This window comes from Tamandua tetradactyla, chromosome 12 (genome assembly GCF_023851605.1).
Source record: "Tamandua tetradactyla isolate mTamTet1 chromosome 12, mTamTet1.pri, whole genome shotgun sequence".
Lineage (NCBI taxonomy): Eukaryota > Metazoa > Chordata > Mammalia > Pilosa > Myrmecophagidae > Tamandua > Tamandua tetradactyla.
In genome coordinates this window covers 35193941-35218431 of record NC_135338.1, presented here as the reverse complement: position 1 = coordinate 35218431, position 24491 = coordinate 35193941, and the positions used below count along the sequence as shown (strand labels likewise).

General features: G+C 38.3%; 1 protein-coding gene across 6 annotated transcripts in view; it reads right to left on the bottom strand.

Moving 5' to 3' along the window:
- Positions 1 to 678: 678 nt before the first annotated feature.
- Positions 679 to 24491, bottom strand: part of TTLL5 (tubulin tyrosine ligase like 5) — a 445087-nt gene continuing 421274 nt past the window's right edge. For 5 of the 6 annotated variants that reach the window (XM_077123107.1, XM_077123108.1, XM_077123112.1 and 2 more), the window contains one exon: positions 679 to 1345. In XM_077123107.1, coding sequence (XP_076979222.1) covers positions 1274 to 1345 — 72 coding nt within the window. In that variant the 3' untranslated portion in view covers positions 679 to 1273. The remainder of the gene's footprint in view (positions 1346 to 24491) is intronic. The other variant, XR_013160369.1, reaches the window with a different exon arrangement.

Here is a 24491-nt window from a genome sequence, read left to right as displayed (position 1 = left end):
TCTCTTCTCTCTCTTGCACCTGACAGACCTCATCCCTTGCAAGCAAACAAAACGCTACCGAGCACCCAAAATTTTGTTTTCATTCACTAAAAAGGTAATAAAGATTTTTTTCTCTCTGCCTTTTTGGGTGTCATTTTTCTTTTTGGATTTCAACTCTGGGTCTAGAGCAACTTGCTGTAGAAACCCGACTCTGGATTTCCACCCCAAAACTCCCTAAAGCAATCCTTTAGTGGGCTATGCAGCTCAGCTTCCACTCTCTTCTTCAATAGAAACCAGAGAGAGGATCTAAGAAAAGCGAGGAAGCAAGAGAGCAGAGGGTCAGGCCGAGAGCAGTCGGGGTGGGGGTGGGGGCCTGTGGCTGCATTATTCTGCTGAATTGTTGAGGTAAACAATGTGTAACCGGGTACCAATTCACAGGCCACTGGAGTGGTAGTGGGTGAGCCTGCCTACTGTGGTCTGATAATGGAGACACATGCACACCCGGCTTCCCAGGTTTAGGAGTTGCCTAGATCCACATGTGCTGAAACAAAACGTCAAAATAAATATCTTTTATCGTTCACATTTCTAAAATGAAGTTTTAAAAACATGCCCAGCAATGAAATAAAATGAAAATTTGGGGTCCGTCTCAGTCTTGCTTGTGGATATTGATTGTTGGGAAATTAGTAAATGGAAAAAAAAGAAAAGAAAAATAGGATTACTTTATTAATCTTAGAAATCAGTAATTCCAAAGGATGCCTTTCCCCTGGCTCCTGTGTTCAGCGGCCCACAGCTGTGCCTCCACTCTGTGGAGTATGTGTGTGGAGAATGCCCCCTGTGATATGCTCCCCCTTTCCCCCAGACCCTTTGGAAAGGAACGAAGAACTTTGGTAGACAATACTGTTTGGGGTTTTAGGCTTGTAGACAATAGAGCTTAATACTGCAATCTGGAAAAGAAGAGGAAGCAAAATGCAAATAGCCAAAGAGCCTCTTTTATATGATCTCTGTGCGGTAGCAGGAGAGGGACAGAGAAGGCCTAAGGTGGGTGGGGTGGGGGTAAAAAGGAAGGTAGAAGATACACGTGTGCTCTGATAGGATATAGAATGCATCAGTTGAATGTCTCCACTGCCAAGTTCCATCAGAACCCAGCTGATCTGTTTTCCCATTGTCCCAGTAAAAGTCTGGCTCGGCTGACTGGCAACAACCTACTGCCACTTCCACTTCAAGGCTCTGGGAACTCCGAGGCAGCAAAAGTACTATGGACCCATTACAGCGCTGGTGGAGGCTTCACGCTCAGTCATGCACCCAGGAAGAGTGAAAAGGTTCTCCCTTCGTGTGCTTGTGGCTCATCTTTTCGTGTGAGCAGGATCTGAAAAGACAAAGTCAACCACTAAGTGACTGAAATGAGGGGGTAGGTTTTACTTATTTACGGCAATGTCTGGTTTATTCAGCATCACTGAAGAACAGAGAAGTTGTGGCACAAATAGATGAAGTTCACTAGGAAGTACAAAAGTTTTTATTGTAACCATTTTTATTGGAAAGCTTTCTAAAACAAACTACTCCCCTGCGGCTGCCTCTTTTTTGTGTGTAATTATCTTACTTTTCTTTCTACCCCCCCTCCGCCCCCCAGAGAAAAGCATGTTATCCCTTTTGTTCCTTATTTAGAAGATACTAAACATGCTAACTTTCCTGGAAACTTGGAGTCAGCATTATTAGCATTCATTACTGAATTACATGGAAAAACTATTCTATGTATGTTTCTGGATTTTTCTAAATCTCCCTTCAATGTTAGGGGCTGAAAGATAGTATTTTACCCTGCCTCCCCCATCCCTACAATATACACTTACATACCCACCACTGGCTTAAGAAAAAGAACTAAGAAAAGAACTACTACTATCCTTGAATCCCCTGAGACCCTCCTAATCCCTTCCCATTTTCATTTTCCTAAATTTTGTATTTTTCTTCCCATTGTTTGCTTTTTAAAAACAAGCTTGACAACTACATATGCTTACATTCCTAATAATAGATTGTTCAATTTTAGATGGTTTTGAATTTTACAGTGCTGCTGTGACTGTTCTTCTGTGTGATCTCATTACACAATTAGAGAGTTTCTCTAGGTATACACTGAGGAGTGGAATTGCTGGGGCATAAATACTTGCATCTTCAACTTCTCCAAATAATTCCATATCATTTTCACAATGGTTGTACAAATTCACACCCTCTCTGGCAGTGGATGAACTCCCCCATTTCCCCCCATCTTCATTATCTTTTAATGTTTTAGAGTTCTGCCAAGCAAGAAAGTGGACAATGGTTTGCACCATGGTATCCTATTGTGTTGTGTGTGTGTGTGTGTGTGTGTGTGTGTTTTTTTTTTTTTGGCATGGGCAGACACCCGGAATCAAACCCAGGTCTCTAGCATGGCAGGTGAGAACTCTGCCTGCTGAGCCACCGTGACCCACCCATCCCATTGTGTTTTACATTCGTATTTCCTGATAAGGAATGAGGTTGAACATCTTTTAAGTATTTATTGGGCATATATGTTTCCTCTCCTGTGAAATGCCTGGGCATATTTTTGCCTATTTTTCATATGAGCTGTTGCACTGATTTTTTTCAAACAGTGTTATTGAGGTATAATTCATATACTATACAATCCAGTCATTTAAAGTGTATAATTCAATAATTTTAGTATATCCACAGAGTTGAATGTCTACCACTACAATCAATTTTAGAACATTTTCATTATCCCAAAAAGAAGCCCTGGACCCTCTTGGCCATTACCTCTAATCTCTCCAATCTTAGTAATCACTCATTTACTTACTATCTCTACACATTTGACTATGGTAGACATTTCTTATAAATAGAATTGTACAATATGTCATCCTATGCAATCGACTTTTCTTACTTAGCATGCTTTTAAGATTCATCCATATTGTAGCATGTAACAGTAGTCCATTCTTTTTTTATGGCTAAACAATAATCTTGTATGGATATTCCACCTTTAATTTATCCTTTAATTAGTTGACAGACATCTGCGTTGTTTCCATCTCCTGGCTAACATGAGTTTTTATGTAGACATATTTTCATTTATTTGGTTATATACCCAGGAGTAGAATTGTAGGATTATGTGGTAAGTCTATGTTAACCATTTGAGGACCTGTCAAACTGTTTTCCAAAGTAGTCACACTATATTATATTCCCACTAACAGAATGAGGGTTCCAATTTCTCCAGATCCACGTCAACACCTGTAATTGTCTATCTTTTAATTACAGCCATCCTAGTAGGTATGAAACAGTATCTTGCTGTTTTGATGTGTGTTTCCCTAATGGTTAATGATATTGAGAATCTGTTTCATGTGCTTATTGGCCATCATCTTTGGAGAAATGTCTATTTAAGTCCTTTGCACATTTTAAATTGGTTGTCTTTTCTTTTATTCCTTATATATTCTAGATATAAGTCCCTTATCAGATATACGCTTTGCAACAAAATTTTCCCATTTTGTGGGTTATTGTTTTACTTTCTTTTTTTTTAATACACGGGCAGGTACTGGGAATCAAACCCGGGTCCTCTGGCATTCCAGGCAAGCGTTCTTGCCTATTGAGCCACCGTGGCCCACCCTTATTTTACTTTCTTAAGAGTGTTTTTTTTTTTTTGTCATGGGCAGGCACCAGGAATTGAACCAGGGTCTCTGGCATTGCAGGTGAGAATCCTGCCACTGATAGCGTTTTTTGAAGCAAAACATTTTTAAATGTTGATGTGTCCAGTTTACCTATTTTTTCTTTTGTTCTTTGTGCTTTTGGTGTCATATCTAAGAAACTGTTTATTGATTTTTAGAGGATCTTTGCTTCATATCTGCATATTCAATTTTTGGTTTTATATGCTACAAACATCTTCACCTAATTTGTGGCTTGTCTTTTCACTTTACTTATGGAATCTTCCTTTTTTTTATAAGAAGAAATTGGTTTATAATTTGTTAATTTATAAGGAAAGCCCCATTAAGAAATAAAAATTAAATAGCACTTAAACACACTTAAGTGACTTTTTTTTAAAATGAGTTTTTGAAAATGTTAAAACTAAGCAGGAAATCCAAGACATACAGTCACCAGAAAAATGGTTTCTTTAAAAAAATACTTTTTGAGGTGTTAGCAGCAGTTGTAAATTTTCCTCACCAATGCAAGTGTTGGTGGTGGCGAGGTATATGGGAATCCTGTATTTTATGCATGTTTTTGTTCTATAAAACCACAACTTCTCTAGTAAAAGTTTTTTAGTTTGAAAAAAATTAAAAAAAAATAAAAGATAGTATACTAGACCTCCATGTCCTATCATATAGCTTATCAACATTCTACCATTCTTGTTTAATCTTTCTCCCTACATTCTTTTTTTCTGGAGTATTTAAAAGCAAGTCCAAGATAACACATCATTTCACGCATAAATACCTCAGAAAATATCTCTAACAGATAAGGACTATGAAAAAAATCCCACAGTATCTTTATTGTATCTCAGAAATTCTTAGTTTCAACAAAGTCAAATTTTGTCAATATTTAACTTCATGTACTGCACTTCTGGGTTCTAATTTAAGAATTAGTTCTCTTACAACATGGTCATCGTGATATTGTCGTATGTAACTTCCAAAAGATTTACACTTTTGTTTCTCACATTTAAGTCTTCAATCCAGCCTGAAATTGTGTGCAATGTAAAGACCTAATTTCATTTTCCCCCATACAATAACTAATTGTCCTAGCATTAATTATTGAAAAGTCTATCTTTTCGTCCTTTAACTGCAATGTCATTCCATCATAAATTGTTTTCATATCTGTGAGGGTCTCTGTTCTGTGCCAACACCTTGCTCTCTAAATTAGCTTAGCTTGATAATAATTCTTGGAATCTGGTAAGGCAAGCCATACATCGTTCCCCTAACTCTCATGACCATTCTTTAGGAAGACAAGGGCTATTCTTTGCCCTTTTTTCCTCCAAAGAAATTTTAGAATCAGCTCATCAAGTTTCAAAACACAAGCAACTAATACCTCCTCAAATCTACAGATCAGTTAGGGGAAAACTGACATCTTTACCACATGAGACTTTTAATCCATCAACATGTATATCTTTACATTAATCTCTTTCTTTTATAAAGTGGCTCTCAATAAGGCTTTATAATTTTAAAATATTTAAATTTTTCATATTTTTTAGGTCTTACATATTTGTTTTTAGATTTATTTCTAGGTATGTGCTTTAGTTTGCTAATGCTGCTGGAATGTAATATACCAGAAATGGAATGGCTTTTATAATGGGGATTTATTAAGTTACAAGTTTACAATTCTAAGGCCTTAAAAACGTCCACACTAAGGCATCCAGAGAAGGATACCATGACTCAAGAAAGGCCAAATGGTCCTGAGTTTTTGTGTTAGCTGGGAAGGCACACAGCTGTCATCTAAGGTGCTTACTGCCGTTTCATTGCTTTGTGCTTCCGATTCCAGTGGTTTCCTCTCTAAGTGTCCGTGGGCCCTCACTTAGCTTCTCCAGGGCAAAACTCTGGGTTCTGGCTAGCTTAGCATCTCATGGGAAGGGACATGGCAATGTCTGTGGGGCACCTCTCCTGGCTTCTGATTTCAAATGGCTCTTACCTATCCTGTGGGTCCCTCTGACATTTTCCTCTGCATCTCCAAACATCTGCGTGTGTCAGCTCTAAATATGTTTGCCTGTGTCAGCTCTTTTAAGGACTCCCATAAACTAATCAAGACACACCTTAAACAGGGGGGCCACATATCCATGGAATTAATCTAATCAAAATGTCATGCCCACAACTGGGTGTGTCACATCTCCTTGGAAATACCTGACCAAAGGGCTCTCATCCAGGCTTCTCCTCCTTTGGAGAATGCCCATCTTCCTTCAAGCGTGTACCTTTGCTATGCATTAAAGTTTTGAGCTGTATCAAAAAAAAAAGGTTTCATCCACAATTGGGTACGTCACATCTCCATGGAAGTGATATAATCAAAGGTTCCACTCTAAACAACAGGCCCACCCCAAAGATTGGATTAGGATTAAAAGAACATGGCTTTTCTGGGGTACATAGCAGTTTCAAACTAGCACAGTATGTTACATGTTTTGGAGCTTCTGTAAATGGTATCTTTTCTATAATCACATGCTCTGTCTGTTGCTGATGGAGAGAAATAGAATTGATTTTGCATCTTGGAAAATATGTTATAAAACTAGTAATTTATTTGAACATTCTTTTTGGGTTTTCAATCAGACAAATGCCTTATCTAATAATACTGATTTGTTTCTTCTTTTCTGATCCTTCTTTTATTCCTTTTCTTGTTTTACTTTACTAACCATAACTAGGACTTCTGGTACAACACTCAATAGCAGTGACAGTGGGCTTCCTTGTCCTGCTCTTCATCTTAAGGAGAATGCTTCCTAAGTTTCCCTATTAAAAGTGTGATGTTAACTGTTAGCTTTTTTTTTTTTTTTTTTTTTTTTTTTGTAGAGATACCTTATTATTTATATTTAGGTAGTGGAAGTTCCCGTCTCAGTTAGCTAGAAATTTTTGAAAACTCATGAACGGATATTGAATCTTTCAAATGTTCATTTGATATCCATTGAGAGGAGCAAATGATTTTTTTCTCTCTAATCTGTTTTTGTAGTAAATTATGTTAGTTGATTTTCTAATATTAAGCAAACTTTGAATCCCAGGAAGAAATATAACTTGATTGTAATGTATTTTTTAAACATTAAAAATTTTAATTGCTGGATTTAGTTTGCTGATGTTTTCGTTTTAGTCAAGACTTTTGCACCTATATCCACATTTCAGACTGCCTTGGAACTTTTTCTTCGGGGTGGGGGACTATTATCAGATTTCAATATTAATAATAGAGTTGGGAAGTGTTCCCTCTTTTTCTATACCCTGGAATAGTTTATATAGGATTTATATAGTTTATATTTGTTCTTAGGAAGTTTGGTAGGACTTACTAGTTAAACCATAAAAGCTCGGTGTTCTGTTTCTGGGGAGATTTTTGTTCTTGATTCATTCCCTTAATGATCATAAAACTATGTGGAACTTATATTTCTTCTCGAGTAAACTATTACTCAAATTTTGGTATTTATAAATTTATTAATACCAAAACTGTATTCATTTCACCACGGTTTTAAAAACGTGTCAGCACGTTAGTCACAGTATCTATTTATTATCTGTTTTAACTTCTGAGGCATCTATAATAATGTTCCAATTCATTCCTCTCAAGTGCATGTTTATTTTCTACTTCATCAATTTCCTCTCTTATCTTTATTAATTTTTCTTTATTTTTTAGTTTCTTTGGATTTATTTTGTTCTTTTTTTAACCTCTTATGTCAGTTGCTTAGATAATTAGTTTTCAGTCTTCTTCCTCCCCTTTGTAAGCAGAAATTTTCCTTTTAAGTATTGCTTTAGTTATATTCCATAGGTTTTGATAAACAACAGTTTCATTCAATTTTAGTATTTTCTAATTATATCACGATTTTCTATGATGAGTTAACACTTTCTTCATTTCCACACATATGAAGCTTTTTTTGTTATCTCTCTGTTATTGCACTGTGGTCAGGGAACATGATCTTTGAAATCTGATTTAAGGTCTAGCACTTAGTCAATTTCTGGAAATACTCCATGGATGCTTGCAAAGAATGTGTATTATGTAGTTAGTTGGTATGATGGTCTATATATATATGAGTGTCAGAACAAGTCTGTTAATTGTGTGGTTCAAGTTTTCTAAAACCTTACTGGTTTTCAAACTGCTTGACTGATGAATTACTGAGTTACATTAAAACATTCCAACATTAAGGTGGATTTGCTTATTTCTCTTTTTTGGTTAATTCTGCCCAATATATTTTCATAATTAAGTCTTTTTTGTTTATTCAATTTTAAAAACCTATATATATCCTAGTTAAAACAAGCCAACAAAAGGTTTATCCCCCTACCCCCATTCCAGGTCACCATTTTGAATGAACAATTTGGTATCCTTCTATCAAGTACACACATACACTGGGCTATTTTTCATCTTCTCTTTTTATTTTGTTTTACAAAAATGTTGTTATATTTTGAGGTTATCCTATTCAGTGGGTACAAGTTCATAAATGTCATACTTTCCTGAAGAGGGGAACCTTCTGCCATAATGTTGTGACCTTCTTCATTTGCTTAAAATCTATATTGTCTGATGAATATGACTACATCAGTTTTGTTTCGGTTGACATTTTCCTGGCATGTTGTTCTAGTTTGCTAGCTGCTGGAATACAATATATCAGAAACAGAATGACTTTTGAAAAGGGGAATTGAATGCGTTGCTAGTTTTACAGTTCTAAGGCCAAGAAAATGTCCCAATTAAAACAAGTCTATAGAAATGTCCAATCAAAGGCATCCATCCAGGCAAAGATACCTTGGTTCCAGAAGGCCGATGAAGTTCAGGGTTTCTCTTTCAAGTGAGAAGGCACATGGTGAACACAGTTAGGGCTTCTTTCTCAGCTGGAAGGGCACATGGTGAACACAGCATCATCTGTTAGCTTTCTCTCCTGGCTTCCAGTTTCATGAAGCTCCCTGGGAGGCATTTTCCTTCTTCATCTCCAAAGGTTGCTGGTTTGAGGACTCTCTGCTTCGTGGTGCTACAGCATTCCCTGCTCTCTCCGAATCTCCTTTCTCCAAAATGTTTCCTCTTTTATAGGACTCCAGAAACTTATCAAGACCCACCCAAATGGGTGGAAATATGTTGTCACCTAATCCAATTTAACAACCACTCTTGATTAAATCACATCTCCAGGGAGATGATCTGATTACAGTTTCAAACATACAGTATTGAATAGGGATTATTCTGCCTTTACGAAATGGGATTTAGATTAAAACATGGCTTCCAAACCAGCACACATATCTTTTCCCAATCTTTCTCTTTAATCCTTTCTGTATGCTTATGTTTTATCTACGTTTCTCTCAGCCTAAGAGCTGGATTCTTTAAAATCCAGACTGGCAATAGGCCCATTTCTGGGCGACCATTTTTCCCTACATTTACTGCTACTACCTCGTCTCTGCCTGACATGGTAATTGGCAGTGAAATCTGAAGTCAGGTCATGCATTTCCCCTGCTCAGAACTCTCTGATGGCTCTTACTTCACCTAGAAGAAATCCATAGTCCTTTCATTGGTCTCCAGGGTCCCACAGGATCTGGACCCCCATTATCTCTTGGGTCTCATATATTCCCACTCTCCACCCTATTCCTGAAACAACAGCCCCACTGGCCTCCTTGGATTTCCCAAACATAGCAGCAACATTTCTCCTTCAAGGCACGTGCTTGTGCTGTTCCCTCTGCCTGGAATTCCCTTCCCCACACTGCTCAGGGCTCATACCCCCACCTCCTTCAAGTCTATATTGAAATGCCACTTTCCCTGAGCACCATAAGAGAACAGTGACACTCCTATTCTCTACCTCCTTTCACTGTTTCATTTTTCTCCAGATCACTTCCCACTGTCTGATATACTGTTGATATTACTTATTTGGTTTGTTTTCTGCCTTTCCTACTAAGGATTTTTGACTATTTTGTTCAGTGCTTGTGTCGTATTCTTAGTACCTAGAAGAGCGTTTGGCACATAGCAGATGTTCAGTAAATAGTTGCTGAATGAATGAGTCAGTCTCTGATTTTAATTGGAAAATTTAGCCAACTTATCTTTTTATAATCACTAACATTTTTGTTTCTATGTCTTTAAAGTATGCTTTTTATTTGTTCCATCTTTTCTGTGTTTTCTTTTTTGTGGATTTATTCTTTTTTTTATTCCATCTTTTCTCTATTGCTTTAGAAGGTTTATTTCTACTCTTTTAGTTAGCATTTATCTATATTAAGTTTAAGTTAATATATTTACTTTTCATTATATACTATTAAGTTAGACTTCTCTAATGCTGAGCATCCTGTCCTCTTGATTTTCATGCTATTGTTGTTAGATAATTTCATTTCCCCATCTTTTAACACATTTTTTATTGTGAAATATAACATATATATATATATACAAAAAGCAATTAATTTCCAAGTATGTTTTAACAAGTAGTTATAGAACAGATGTTAAAGCTTGGCATGGGTTACAGTTCCACAATTTTTCGCTTTTTCTTCTACCTGGTCCAAGACACTGGAGACCAACAGAAATATCAATTTATTGATTTAAAAAAAAACCTATATTTTTCAATTCTAAAAGTACTATTTAGTTTATTTTCAAATATGCTTGGTCATAATTTTAATCTCTTCATCCTGCAATATTTTCACTCCCTTCTTTAATTTTTCTAGATATATAAGAAAAAGTATATTTGTATAATTTGATAATTATAATATCTTAGTCTTTGCAGGTCTAATACTGTTACTGTTTTTTTTTTTTTGCTGGGCCTTGTTCATGGTGACATGATTCCTTCTTTGTTCTATAATTTTAAACTGTGATCTCATATTTTCTTGGAACTCTACCCATGGGAAATTTTTGTGGCTTGAGTGGAAGGGGGATTCCTCAGGGAGAATTTGTATTTGATTCTTTGCGGTGCCAGTCTACTAATAACTTGGGGCTACGTTAAAGTAAATTCTCAGTATGTAGCTTTTTTAGACTACCTAGGGAATGTGAATTCATGCCCAGGCTTTACATGAGGACCAGCATGTGATTATAAATTATCAGGAGAGATTCTTCCACCCTCCTCCACTCAGCACCAAGTTTCAAGAGAGACAATTTTCTTTGCAGTGCCTGAGGAGTAAAGGTAGGGTGAGAGGGGAGGGTTTATTTCTAGTTGACCGTTATCTGAGGAATATAGCCCTTTGGGTTCCATCTTTATGGGAAGAGTCTTCCACGAGACTATGCACACCTTGGAATTTGCCTGTCATCTCTTACACCCTGCCATAATTCTGGTCCAGGGCTGCCTTCATCCACACTTCTGTTTGGTGATGGGTGCTAACTCTAAGAGTAGAAAAGGTGACAGGACAACGATAATACTGCATTTTCCCCCTCACCACCTCTGTGGCCATGATCACAGTTCAACTGCTTTGGGCTGAATTTTGAAAAACCAGCCATTAAAATTAATCCATTGTGTTCTTTTTTGCTTTGATGTCCTAACCTGGAAATTCTTCCTTTTTGGTCAAATGTCTGTGGATCACACTATTTTTACAGTCAATTGGCATTTATCAATAAGTAACACAAATATAAAATATCATCAAAATTACCCTTATGTTTTAGTTTCCTTGGCTGCTCAAGTAAATAGCATGCAATGGATTAGCTTAAAGAACGGGAATTCGTTAGCTCATGGGTTTTGAGGCTGGCCAAAGGTCCAAATCAAGCCATCATCAAGGTGATGCTTTCTTCCTGAAGACTGGTATTCTGGGCTGGCTGCCCCTGATCCTTGGTCCTGGGCTCCTCTGTCACATGGCTTGCACACTGTGGCTTCTCCTGGCCTCTCCCTTCCCTTCGGGTCTGGTTGGCCTTCAGTTTTTTGCTTCCCGTGGCTTTCTGTCTCTGTCTGGATTTCATTCCACTTATAAAGGACCCCAATAATAGGATTAAGACCCATCCTGATTGTGTAGGGCCACACCTTAGTTGAAGTAACCTCATCAGGATGTCCTACTTACAATGTATTCACACACAGGTAATTTAAGAACATGTTTTTCCAAATGGATTAAAAATAAATAAATAATAGGGGAAAGAAAGGTTAAACTAAATTGAGTAGAATGAAATACTAGTGATCAATGAAAGGGGGTGGTAAGGGGTATAGAAAAAAATAGGGGAAACAAAGGTTAAAATATATTGGGTAGATGAAAATACTAACAGTCAATGGGGGGTAAGGGGTATGGTATGTATGAGTTTTTTCTTTTTATTTCTTTTTCTGGAGTGATACAAATGTTTTAAGAAATGATCATGGTGAGGAATATACAACTATGTGAGTCACTAATTATATACCAACAATGGAATGTTCATATGTTAAGAATGTTTGTGTTTCCATGTTGTTATGTTTTGTCAATAAAAAATAAAAACAAAGCAAAACAAAAAACATGTTTTTCTGGGGTGCATATGACTCCAAACTACTATACCTTAAAAACTTTCAAGCTTCTGTAAAATACATTATTTTGGTTTGGAGTCCAACAAACCCAGTTTTTCTTCCAGCCTTGAAAGAGACTGTTTTTCTTCAGTTAGCACCAGATTAAAATACCTGGCTGTGTTTAAGGTCACAATAAATGAAAAATGTCTGTTTTTAAGTGTGGTGGTCAACATTAGCCAAGGTAAAATGCACTATGAGAGGCACCTGGGGGGGAGAACTACTGAGGGATCAGTATATTCACATTCCATGGTCACTTTGGAGCATTGGTCCCTGAGAGGGATGGTAGAGATTCACTCAAACTATCTAAATTATTCTTTATTTTTTTTAGGGGTGGGTGAAGTGGGTAGCACAACTACACTGTCTTGCACGTATTGCTTATTTCACCTGTTACACTACTCAGAGTGCAGAGTGCAGAGACAATGTCTTACAAATCTTCACATGATCCAGAGAACCCAGCATCTTGCCATGTAAATATTTACATAGGAGCTGCTTGGTAAATATTTAATTGACCAATGTGGGAAATTATCAATAGCAGTGTCACCCTATAAGTAACAAAAACTTCCAACTAACAATATAACCTATGCTTTTACAAATAGCAGAAGGCCCAGTGTGATAAGTGGCAATGCACACTTCCAGACCAGAGCTCCTACTCTCCATCAGCTGCCTGAAGGAAAGAGATGCACATTTCCCACGAGATCATCTGACTTAGGGCTTTTCAGCTCAAAAAATAATTCATCATGGCTTCCTTGCCAGTAAAGAAGTAACAGACCTCTAACAGTATGAAAGTATTACTGGAGCTATTTCTCTTGCTCCAAGGTCTAAAGTAAGTAAGGTAAATAAAATGAAAAACAATTAAAAAATTGTCCTAAATGCAAAGACTTTAAAAAGCACACCTATTATATTTGTTCCTAAAGCTTTGCCAACCAGTCAGGGTTGCCCTGGTATCTTCTGACAGCATTCTGGTTTGATAAGAAAGGAAGTGAATGAATCAATTTATTTATATCCTGAGTGACATTAGCAGAAAGAGACAGCTGGGGAGTGAGGGCCAACCTGCTGCCCCCTCACTTCTCCAGGCACAGCTCCAATATGTAGGAATGAATAACACAGGCACAAGAGCATTAGATCCATTTCATGAAACCCTGCCTGGGTGACACAAGGCACTGGGCACAGCTGCAGGGGTTTGTTCAGAGCAAAGGCAGCCCCTGAGCAACTCTGAAATGCAGCCACATGGGAGAAGGGAGCTGGCTGAACACAGCAGCACCACTGAGCTCTCATGCCTTCCCAGAAAGCCTTCTTTTCGAAATTTCCAATAAGTAGTGTAGCCCGTGTTTCAATTTGTAGATCTAAAACCATCATAGGCTTGTGTGTCCATCTATTGAAGAAGATGTGCTTTCTATTTGCAAATGAGTACATGTTGAATATTTTAATAAAATGTTGTTTTGAGGAATTCTACAATAAAGAACTAAAGAGATTTATACAATAAACAATATATTATTTATACAATAATAGTTTGTTCTAAGAAAAATATATAGAACTCAATTCTGAAAGTATATTTAGCTATTGTAAACCTATGTAAATCCTGTTACCCTTATTCTGGTTCATTTTCTTATTACAGCAAACCAATAATATGAGGATGATAAAATTACATCATGGAACAGATAAATATAAATCTCTATTTGAATGACTTTTGAATGCCACTCAGTGGAAAATGCTACTTTATTGTAACTACATTTCGATAGTGGGTATTTTAACCGTTAAACATGTTTGACAAAAAGTTTTTAAAAATAAGGATACTTAATAACTTAATACCCTTTTATGATCATTTATAAATTGCATGTCAGATTTAAATCAAACTTCTTGGTCTTTAATTCTATGTTCTATCTACTATGCTAGTTTTGAAACAACCTACTTTAGCATATCTGATATATGTACTTAAAAAATCTGGATTTATAAAAGAAACCACTAAATTATTACAAGGAAAGTGATTTATTTCATGAAGTTTCTCAAATTTCTTAAGAAAAATTATTTATAGTGCGCTGTGGTAATAAGGAGTAGTAGAGCAAAACAATGATATGGGCTTTAATATAATTTCTGCTATTTACTAGCCTTTTAACCTTTGAGATTTAATAAAAATGATTATTTTCTGATTATAGAACAAATGTATGCTCACTGCAGAAAATCTTTGGAAGGGTTTAAGAGTGGATTTTTATATAGTTTTGAGTTCAAAAGAACAGACTTCTTGATACAAGAGGAATTTCCTCTATTTTAGAGCTGTTATTTCTAGTCTGTCGAAAATTCATTCTTGTTCCTCCTATAGTAGATGCAGTATCGAGTCAAAGAGGGCACTGGAGACAAGGATACGTTCTTTGTGTAACGATGAGGACAGCAGCAGACTTTCAATGACTCCAGACACTTCCAACTTGTTTTGATTGCAAAGCATAGAAAAAATTCATCTTACGTCGTCAATGAACACACAATATCCTTATGATTTAAACAAAAGTCTCACAAAACAATACTGATCTTTACTGCAGATGGATCCCGATATTTTTCTTTCTATTCCATTCTGTTTCACTGGGGGTGGGGGTGGGGGAATGATGGTTGGTGTACTAGTAATGTTTAACAGCTGGCTCTCCGTGGTAAAACCAACCAACATGCACCCCTTACGAAAATCATGATCTCTCTTAGCTTCAGTTTCCTGTTCTGTAATATGGAAGTAACTTGTATACTTCACTGGATTGTTGTAAGGACCAAATAAGATAATTTATATGAAAGCATCTTAAATATGCTAAGGGGCACTACAGGGTAATATTCACATGAAAATGATTCAGTTTAACATATTATTCACAGGAAATTTTTTTTAATCATGTCTTAGCACTTGACCTCATCAGTCATTCCCATCCTCTTGGCTCTGTCCTAGAGGTCTCAGAGATACTGGAATATCCAGGCCCCTCTCAATGCTGCCTCCTTGGATTCCTCCATCGGCTCCTCTTTCTCAACCCTTTGCACTCTGATGTTCGACTTTCCTCTGGAGAATTTAGCCACAAACAGCTCTAGCAGGTAGCTCTGTAAGGATGATTTCTAACATCTACATCTGGTTCCAATTTCTCTCTGGCTTTTGAGAGGACCTTTCTGAGTTTACTGTTCAGCCATTGTTTCAAACTTGACATTTAATAAACTGACAGTATTATCTGTCTAATCACTACATAATGCTGGGTACTCTAATTCTGTCAATGGTACCGGTAATATCTCAGTTACCAGGGTTTAATTTAAACTCACAAGTTTTTATATTTATACCACTCTCATCTCCACGTATCTATTCCGGCACCTGGTTTTGTTGGTTCACCCAACAGAATGTCTCGCAAGCACATCTCCTTTTTCATTATTACTGACTGCACCCTTTGCCATGCCCCAACTAGGTCCTTATTAATTTGAACCTGAATTATTGAACCTCTATCTAGCTGGTACCTTCAACTCTAATTCCGACAGATTAACCTTTTCAATTCTGCACTAAGATATTCAATAAAAGCAAATATTGATCTGTTACTTATTCTATTCCAGGCATTATATGAAGTGTTTACTGTGAGCACTGTCTCAATCAACTTCATATTTGTATAAATGCTAGGAAGCAAAGGGGAAATCTATTGTTTTTGTTTGCCCAGCATCCCTTTCCTTCTGGTTCCAGGCCCCTTTCACTTTCTTGGAAAATTGCTCCCCACCTCCTTTATTCCAATGGGGTGATTATGGCCAAATTACAAATGTTAGTTCCATATCCTTTTGATCACTAATGTTGATTCGTGATTCAGACCTGGCCAAAGTTCCCCATTCCCCTGTCCACAGCAATTGCTTCCAGAGGTAGCCATGTGATGCAAGCCAATCCAATCACAGCCCTTGGTGTGCTGGTTTGAAGTGATGTATGTACCCTAAAAAGCCATGTTTTAATCCTAATCCTATTTTGTAAAGGCAGTCATTTTTTCTAATCCCTATTCAGTACTGTATGTTTGAAACTGTAATTAGATCAGCTCCCTGGAGATGTGATTTAATCATGTTAAGCTGGATTAGGTAGAAGCATGTCTCTACCCATCTGGGTGGGTCTTGATAAGTTTCTGGAGTCCTATAAAAGAGGAAACATTTTGGAGAATGAGAGCGATTCAGAGAGAGCAGAGCAGAATGACATAGCCACAAGAAGCAGAGCCCACCAGTCAGTGACCTTTGGAGATGAAGAAGGAAAATGCTTCCCGGGGAGCTTCATGAAACAGGAGAAGAAGATAGCAGATGACACCATGTTCACCATGTGCCCTTCCAGATGAGAGAGGAACCCTGACCGTGTTCACCATTTGACTTTCCAGATGAGAGAGAAACTCTGTGTTTGCCATGTGCCCTTCCACTTGAAAGAGAAACCCTGAACTTCATTGGCCTTCTTGAATCAACGTATCTTTCCTTGGATGCCTTAGATTGAACATTTCTATAGACTTGCTTTAACCGGGACATTTTCTCAGCCTTAGAACTGTCAACTAGCAACCTATTAAATTCCCCTTTTTAATAGCCATTCCGTTTCTGGTATACTGCATTCATGCAGCTAGTGAACTAGAACACTTGGGATTTCTATATACTAAAGTAAACTGTTTCCTAGGGAATAAGGGTCACTCAGAACTATGTAAACAGGGGAATTTCTAGGGCCACACATACATGCCCAAGACAAGATACATGCACAGAAAGGATCAGAAAGGCCCCTATATTTTGACCTGAAGCTATACTCTGAACTCATTATATGGATAAGTCCTGAAGGAGAATACTTAAACAGATCAATCACAAAGAATGGGAAAAGTATTTTCTTTGTCTTCTTTTTGTTAGCTCCTGGCATTCTGGGAAAGCTCTGCCAAAATCTAGCTGGATATAAGCTGAAGGAACAGACAACTCAGCATCTAAATTCCGTCAATAACATATTAAAATATCAAAATGACCAGGGTTCAAAGGTTACAAAACACACAAAGAAATAGGAAGTGGTGGACTGGACAAAGGAGAAGATTAAATCATTAGAAACCATTGAAAACAAGGAAAAGACCTGGAGCATACCAGACAAAGTCTTTTAAAATATGATCCTAAATATGCTCAAAGAGCTAAAGGAAAACATGGACAAAGAATAAAAGAAAATCAGGAAAATAATAGATGAACACAAAGAGAATATCAATAGAGAGATGGAATTTATGAAAAGGGACCAAACGGAGCTAAAGACCATTATAACAGAAATAAAAAATTGTCTATAGGGGTTCAATGGCAGATTGGAGCTGGCAGAAGAAAGAATCAGTGAACTGGCAGATAATACAATTGAAATCATCTAAGGAGCAAAAAAAAAGAATGAAGAAAAGTGAACAGAGCCTGAGAAACTTAGGGGACACCATCAAGCATGGAAGTCCCAAAGAAGGGAAAAACGGACAGAGAGACTATTCAAAGAAGTAATGCCTGAAAACATCACAAACTGAACAAAAGACATAAATATTCACACCCAAATGCTCAATGAATTCCAAACAGGCTAAACACAGATAGACCTATACTGTGGCATATTAAAATCAAACTATCAAGGGACTTCCGTGAAGAAGGTGGAGTAGAGTGAACTGAGATAAGGGATAAGGAGAATAGGAGAGGGACTGTGGTCCTGGGGTGTTAGCAAACAAACAAGGTCTTTAGGATACTTTGGGGAAGAGAGAGTGGGGAGATTGGGACAGGGAGAGCAGTGTGGGTCAACTGACCCTGACCTCCTCTGGGAGTGGACTGTGTCGTTAGGGGAGGTGCGATGGGTGGGTATTGATTGTCACACCACTCCAGCTTGTCCCAGCTGCCAGCTGGGGAAAACTCCCCGCACAGGTCTGTAGTCGATAGCGCCCATGGGTAGCCCCGAGGCAGACCCAACTGTCCACTGCAGGGGGCCAGACCTCCGGGCAAGGGGAACATTTGCTCAGCTGTGTGCTGTGAGTAGTGGCCCAAGGGCACAATGTCTGGTGGATCTGCCAGGTGCTGGGGGTTGGCTGCCCCCCGGACACAGGTCAACTTCCCAATCCTGAGGGCTAGGATGGCCATCCTGCCGCCAAGAGCCAGAAACAACCCCCTCGCTGAGCACGCCATCTTTGAACAGCTGCAGTCTGGGAGGGACAGGCCTGAGGGAGGAGGAGCCTCAGGCGCTCCACCTGCTGGTAAGAAGCATAAGTGCAGGTTGCCTGTCACAGTAGGGGAGGGGGGAGCCTGAGGGGAGGAGGAACCTTGGGATTGCCATCTGCTGGGGAGAAGGGGTACATGCAGGCAGGCTGCCTAACTCCCTATCTCCCTAGGCTTTCCCCCACACCCTCTATTCTTTTTACCTTTTCCCTTTTTTAAAATAAAATTTCTATATACTTTTGTTAGTATTATAATTGTTTTTCTTTCATATATTTTATATTTGATTTTTTTATTTCTTATTTTATACATTTTTATTATTCTATTTAATTATTATTATTTTTCTTTTTTTCTTAAAGTTTCTCTCCCTTTGGTGGGCACCAGTCTGAGTCCACTCCCAATATATCTTGGGGTGTCTCCTTGTGACTCTGGTACCTACTGCTGCTGAGGTATGCTTTTCATATTGTTTTTTCATATTTTTATTATATTATTATTTTATTTTATTATTATCTTTCTTCTTCTTTTTTTGAGTGCATGGGTTGGGAGTTGAGCCCAGCTCTTCTGCATAGTGTTCTACACTGAAGCACCCATGCATCCCAGCCTATCTTCTAATAGACTCTCAAGTTGAACTGTATCCCCTACATGAAATCTGGACCTTGATTTGGCAGGGAGTAACTGACAAACTAAGTGCAAAAGGAAATTTTCAACACAAAACCAAATAAACATAAAACTTGAGATGAGTGAAGGAAACCAATTTGCAAAATAACCATGTTAAGATAATCAAATGCCCCAAACACAATGGAAAAGCATGAAGTTTGTGAAGATCCAAGCAGAAATGGTCCAGCCTAACAACCAAATCAAAACTCTGGAGGAGACACATAATACAGAACAACTACTCAAGGATATTTATAAATAAATAAAGGATATTAGGAAGATACTAGAAGAGCATAAGTAAGTATTCAAAAAGATAAAAAGAAAAATGGGAGATCTCACAGAATTGAAAGATACAGTAGATCAAATTAGGAACATACTAGAGACACACGATAGCATATCCAAGAAGCAGAAGGAAGAATAAGTGAGCTAGAAGACAAGGCAATTGAAATAGAGTGCATATGTATTAGTTAGGGTTCTCTAGAGAAACAGAATCAACAGGGAAAACTTGCAAATATAAAATTTATGAAAGTGTCTCACGTGACCGTAGGAACGCAGAGTCCAAAATCCACAGGGCAGGCTGCGAAGCCGATGACTCCGACGGATGGCCTGGACGAACTCCAAAGGAGAGGCTCACCAGCCAAAGCAGAAATGGAACCTGTCTCCTCTGAGTCCTCCTTAAAAGGCTTCCCATGATTGGATTTAGCATCACTAATTGCAGAAGACACTCCCCTTTGGCGGATTACAAATGGAATCAGCTGTGGATGTAGCTGATGTGATCATGACCTAATCCTATGAAATGTCCTCATTGCAACAGACAGGCCAGCGCTTGCCCAATCAGATAAACAGGTACCACAACTTGGCCAAGTTGACACCTGTCCCCAACCATGACAGCACAATAGAACAAATGGCAAGAAAGATGGAAAAAATGAACCAGGTTCTTAAGGAAATGATAGACAATAAGAGGCACACAAAGATAAGTATCATTGTTGTCTCAGAAGCAGAAGAGTTAAGAGCTAGGAAAGTTAGTTGAAGATATAATCAAGGAAAACTTCCCAGCCCTTATACAAGACATAAATACACATAACAAAGAGGCCCAACAAACTAGAATAAATCCAATCAGACCCTACTCCAAGACACACACTAATCAAACTGTCAACTATTGAAGAGAAACAGAAAGTCCTGAAAGCAGCATAAGAAAAGCGATCTACTACATACAAGGGAAAACTCATAAGACTAACTTCGGACTACTCAACAGTCACCATGGAAGCAAGAAGGCAGGGGTATGATACATTTAAGATCCTGAATGAGAAAGGCTTTCAGCCAAGAATTCTTTATCCAGCCAAGTTATCCTTCAAAATTGAGGGAGAGATTAAAACCTTCAAAGACAAGCAAAGATTGAGGAAAACAGTCAACAAGAGCCCAGCCCTGCAAGAAATAACAAAGGGAGTCCTATCAGCTAAAAAACAAAACCAGGAGATGGAGGTGTGGAGAAGGGCACAGAATTGAAGAATACAAGTAATGGTAATTAAAGGATAAAAAGAGAGAAGGACAGGAGTTCTGGGAAGATGGCAGAATAGGAAATGTTGAGTTTGCCCCTGCTCCAAGGAACAGCTAGAGAAGTGACAGGAAAATGACTGGGAGAGTGATTCCAGTGTGTGAGAGAACTGGGAGGGTCTTCTATACCACATAGGGAGGCCCTGGTTGAAAAAGCAGAAGAACTGAGATGCAGAGAACCAGAGACCATCCAGCTAGTGCAACCTAATGTACCCCTTTCCAAATGGAGGCCCAGAGCCCTCAGGAGTACACGAACACGGAGACAGGGACAAGGAAGTAAGCCAGTCTGTGTTCCTTGAAAGTTACCCTCCCATGCATCACGCATGACCTGTGACTCCCCCCGACACCCTAAGCACCTGAACCCTGTCACCGCCTCCCCCACCATGCTCCAAATACCCCTGCCCAACTCCCTCCCCATGAATCCCTGCTCCACAGCCCAGCCCAGTGCATGTGCACAGGCCTGTCCTAGCCTGAACACCTCTCCTGCAGAGGCACACATTCTTGCCCCACCCCTCCTGAGACCTGTGCACCCACATCCAGCCCTTTGACCCCCACCTTCCCCCTCCCTGTCCCCTAAAGGCAATCACCAGTGCATCCACATTGCGGGCAATCACCTTCATACCCAGGTTATACCCACACCAGCTCAAACCTCCTGAGCTCTGTGCATATAGCCATCCAGCCCCACAAATGCGTGCACGTGTATGTGCCCACTCACGCCATGCCACCTCAGCTCTGGGCAAGCACTGACCTGAACATTCTGACCACACTGACCCCCAGCCCAGGCAGGCACATTCCCATCCCACCACCCCTGAGCTCTACACGTGCACACACTAGGGCTGTGTCCCCCAGACCCTAAATATAAGAACTAGTACCCTAAAGCTTCTAGAAGAAAATGTAGGGAAACATTTTCAAGACTTAGTAATAGGAAGTAGCTTCCTAAACTTTACACCCAAAGTACAAGCAGCAAAAGAAAAAAAAAGATAAATGAGAGCTCCTCAAAATCAAATGCTTCTGCACTCAGAAGACTGTCAAAAAAGGTGAAGAAGCAGTCAACTCAATGGGAGAAAATATTTGGAAATCACATATCAGACAAAGGTTTGATATCCTGTATACATAAAGAAATCATACAACTCAACAACAAAAGAATAAACAACCCAATTATAAAGTAAGCTAAAGATATGAATAGACATTTTTCTGAAGAGCAAAGACAGATTGCTAAAAAGCACATGAAGAGATGCTCATTTTTATTAGCCATAAGGGAAATGCAGCTCAAGACTACAATGAGATACCACTTCACACCTATAACAATGGCTGCTTTAAACAAACAGGAAACAACAAATGTTGGAGAGGATGTGGAGAAATTGGGACACTTATGCACTGCTGGTGGGAATATATAATGGTTCAACTGCTGCGGAGGGCAGTTTGGTGGTTCCTCAGGGAAACTAAATATTGAGTTGCCCTATGACCCAGCAATACCACTACTCAGTATATACCCAGAAGAGCTGAAATCAGTGATACAAACAGACTTTTGGACACCAACGTTCATAGCAGCATTACTTACAATCACCAAAAGATGGAAACAATCCAAGTGCGCATCAACAGATAAATGGATAAACAAAATGTGGTATATATATATACGATGGAATATTATGCTGCAGTAAGATGAAATGATGTCCTGAAGCACATGACAAGATGGATGAGCCTTGAGAACATAATGCTGAGTGAAATAAGCCAGACACAAAAGTATAGATACTCTATGCCTCCTCTTTTATGTCTATGGGAAAGGTAAAATCAGAGGCTTATAATATAGAATATAGGGGACTTAGAGATATTTTTAGTTTGTAACACCCCATTTTACTTCTTACAGGATCTAAAAGGTAAATACATAAAATGGAATGATAAATCAGCGTTTTTGAACTAAATGTATAAACATTAATTTGTGACAAGAACTATAATTTGGGGACTTAAATGTGGGAGGGACTGAGGGTTATAAGATTATAGCTTGTGCAGACTACTGAAGTTAAGTTAGAATCAAAGCAAATGAGATTGTTATAGATGAAGGGTATTAAATTTAAGCCCCACTGCAACTACAAAGTAAATATCAGAGAATATAGAAGCTCATAGAGACAGAAAGTAGGATGCAGGCTGCCAGGGATAGGGACAGAGGGAATGGGGAATGAATGCATAGTTCATGTAGGCTTCTGTCTGGGGAGATGGGAAAGTTTTAGTAATGGAAGATGGTGATGCAATGTTGTGAATGTGGTTAATCCCACTGAATGGTATGCATAGGAGTGGTTGAGATGGTAAAGTAATGTTGTATGTGTGTTCCCACAGTTTAAACAAAAAAGGAACAACTAAAGAGACAATGACAATTAAATGCAACACATGATCCTGTATTTAATATGGGAGGAGAAAAAGCTCAAATGAAAAGATTAGAATATAGACTGTAAGCTTTACATCAATGTTAAATTTCTTGAACTAGATAACTGCACTTAAGGTGATTACATAAGTGAATATCCTTGTTCTTAGGAAATGTACATACCGGTATTAAATGCTCAAGAAGCATATGTACAATTTATGATCAAGTATCCAGAAAATGGTCTGATAGATAAATAGATAGATGGATTGCTAAACAGATGGAACAAATGATATGGGAAATGGGGCAAAATGTTCAAATCGGTAGATCTGCACATCTGGGGTTTAAGAGTATGTATGTTGACATTTTCTGTATGGGGTTTGTATTATTTTCATAACTTTCCTATAAGTTTGAAAGTATTTAAAAATAAGAGGTAAACAAACTACAGCACTGGGATATAGCAGGTGCTCAATAAATAGTCATTATCATGATCATGATTTCTCAAATGGTAATGAAAAAGAAGAGAGAACTAGAAACTCAAATTACAACATGAGAGGATGAATCACGAGTTTAAAGCCTTTATAGAGCAGACTAAAATTTCATTTCTTCAAAGTCTTTTTTAATTTAATTTAATTTTTTTTTGCATGGGCAAGCACCGGGAATTGAACCCAGGTCTCTGGCATGGCAGGTGAGAACTCTGCCTGCCACCGTGGCCTGCCCAGTCTTTTTTAAAATAAAAACTTTCTGTTTGCATTTTTAAAAAGTAATCCAAGCACAAATTAAGAAAAAAAAAATCAAACAGTTCAAAAGGACATAGAGTGAAAAGTGTGTCTTCTATCCCATACCCTTGGGTTCGCATCTCAGAACAGCCAGCTGCCTGTTATTGGTTTGCATATTGTGTACGTGTGTCCCTCCCAAGACAATCTATGTGTATAACAGCATATATTCCTGCTCTCCTTTTTATATAAATGGAAGCACAATTTAAACTGTCTTTTTTTTTTTTTGCAGTTTAACTTATCAATATATCTCAGAAATCATTCCATATCAACATAAACATCTACTTCAAGAGAACTCTTTAGGTAATCCATAGAAGTACTCAAATTCCAAGACACCTTACTTATTTGTGGGTCTTCTTATGAGAGATCCTCCCACCATCTCACTCTGTTGCTCCACAGCTTTTTGTAAGGAAATCTGAAATAGACCCTGGAATCATCTGTCATCTTGTTATCATGCAGCCAGGAGATAACAGGAAACAGCTTCTTCCTCTCTTAAAACAAAGGCCCATCTAGGAAAGAATCCCAATGAAGCAGGATCTAAAGCACCAGTCTAATATTTGGAGACATTATTACAAGTGACAGCTTCTTAGCTGTTAAAGGGAGGATCTGACCTCACCAGAATAATCAGAAAGAGGGCTGCTGGTGAAAAGTTTGACCTTGGTTGGGAATAATGACAGCTTTGCCATGTGGACTCTGATGGTTAGACAAACATGAGAATCAGGTTGACAATGCTACTCATTTTAGAGGCTAAAGTTATTGGGAACTCAGTATACTAACTGGGGAATAAGATGTCAGCTCCCTATTACCACAAAGCAGATGTTCTCTGGATAATCTGAACTAATTCTTGGGTTGACCTATCACTGATCCTTCTTTTATGAAGTTCTTCCTATTTAGCTGCCTCAAGGCTCCAGAATGTGTCTTTTATCTTATTGCCTAAACGAATCCATGTAGCAGCTCATTAAAA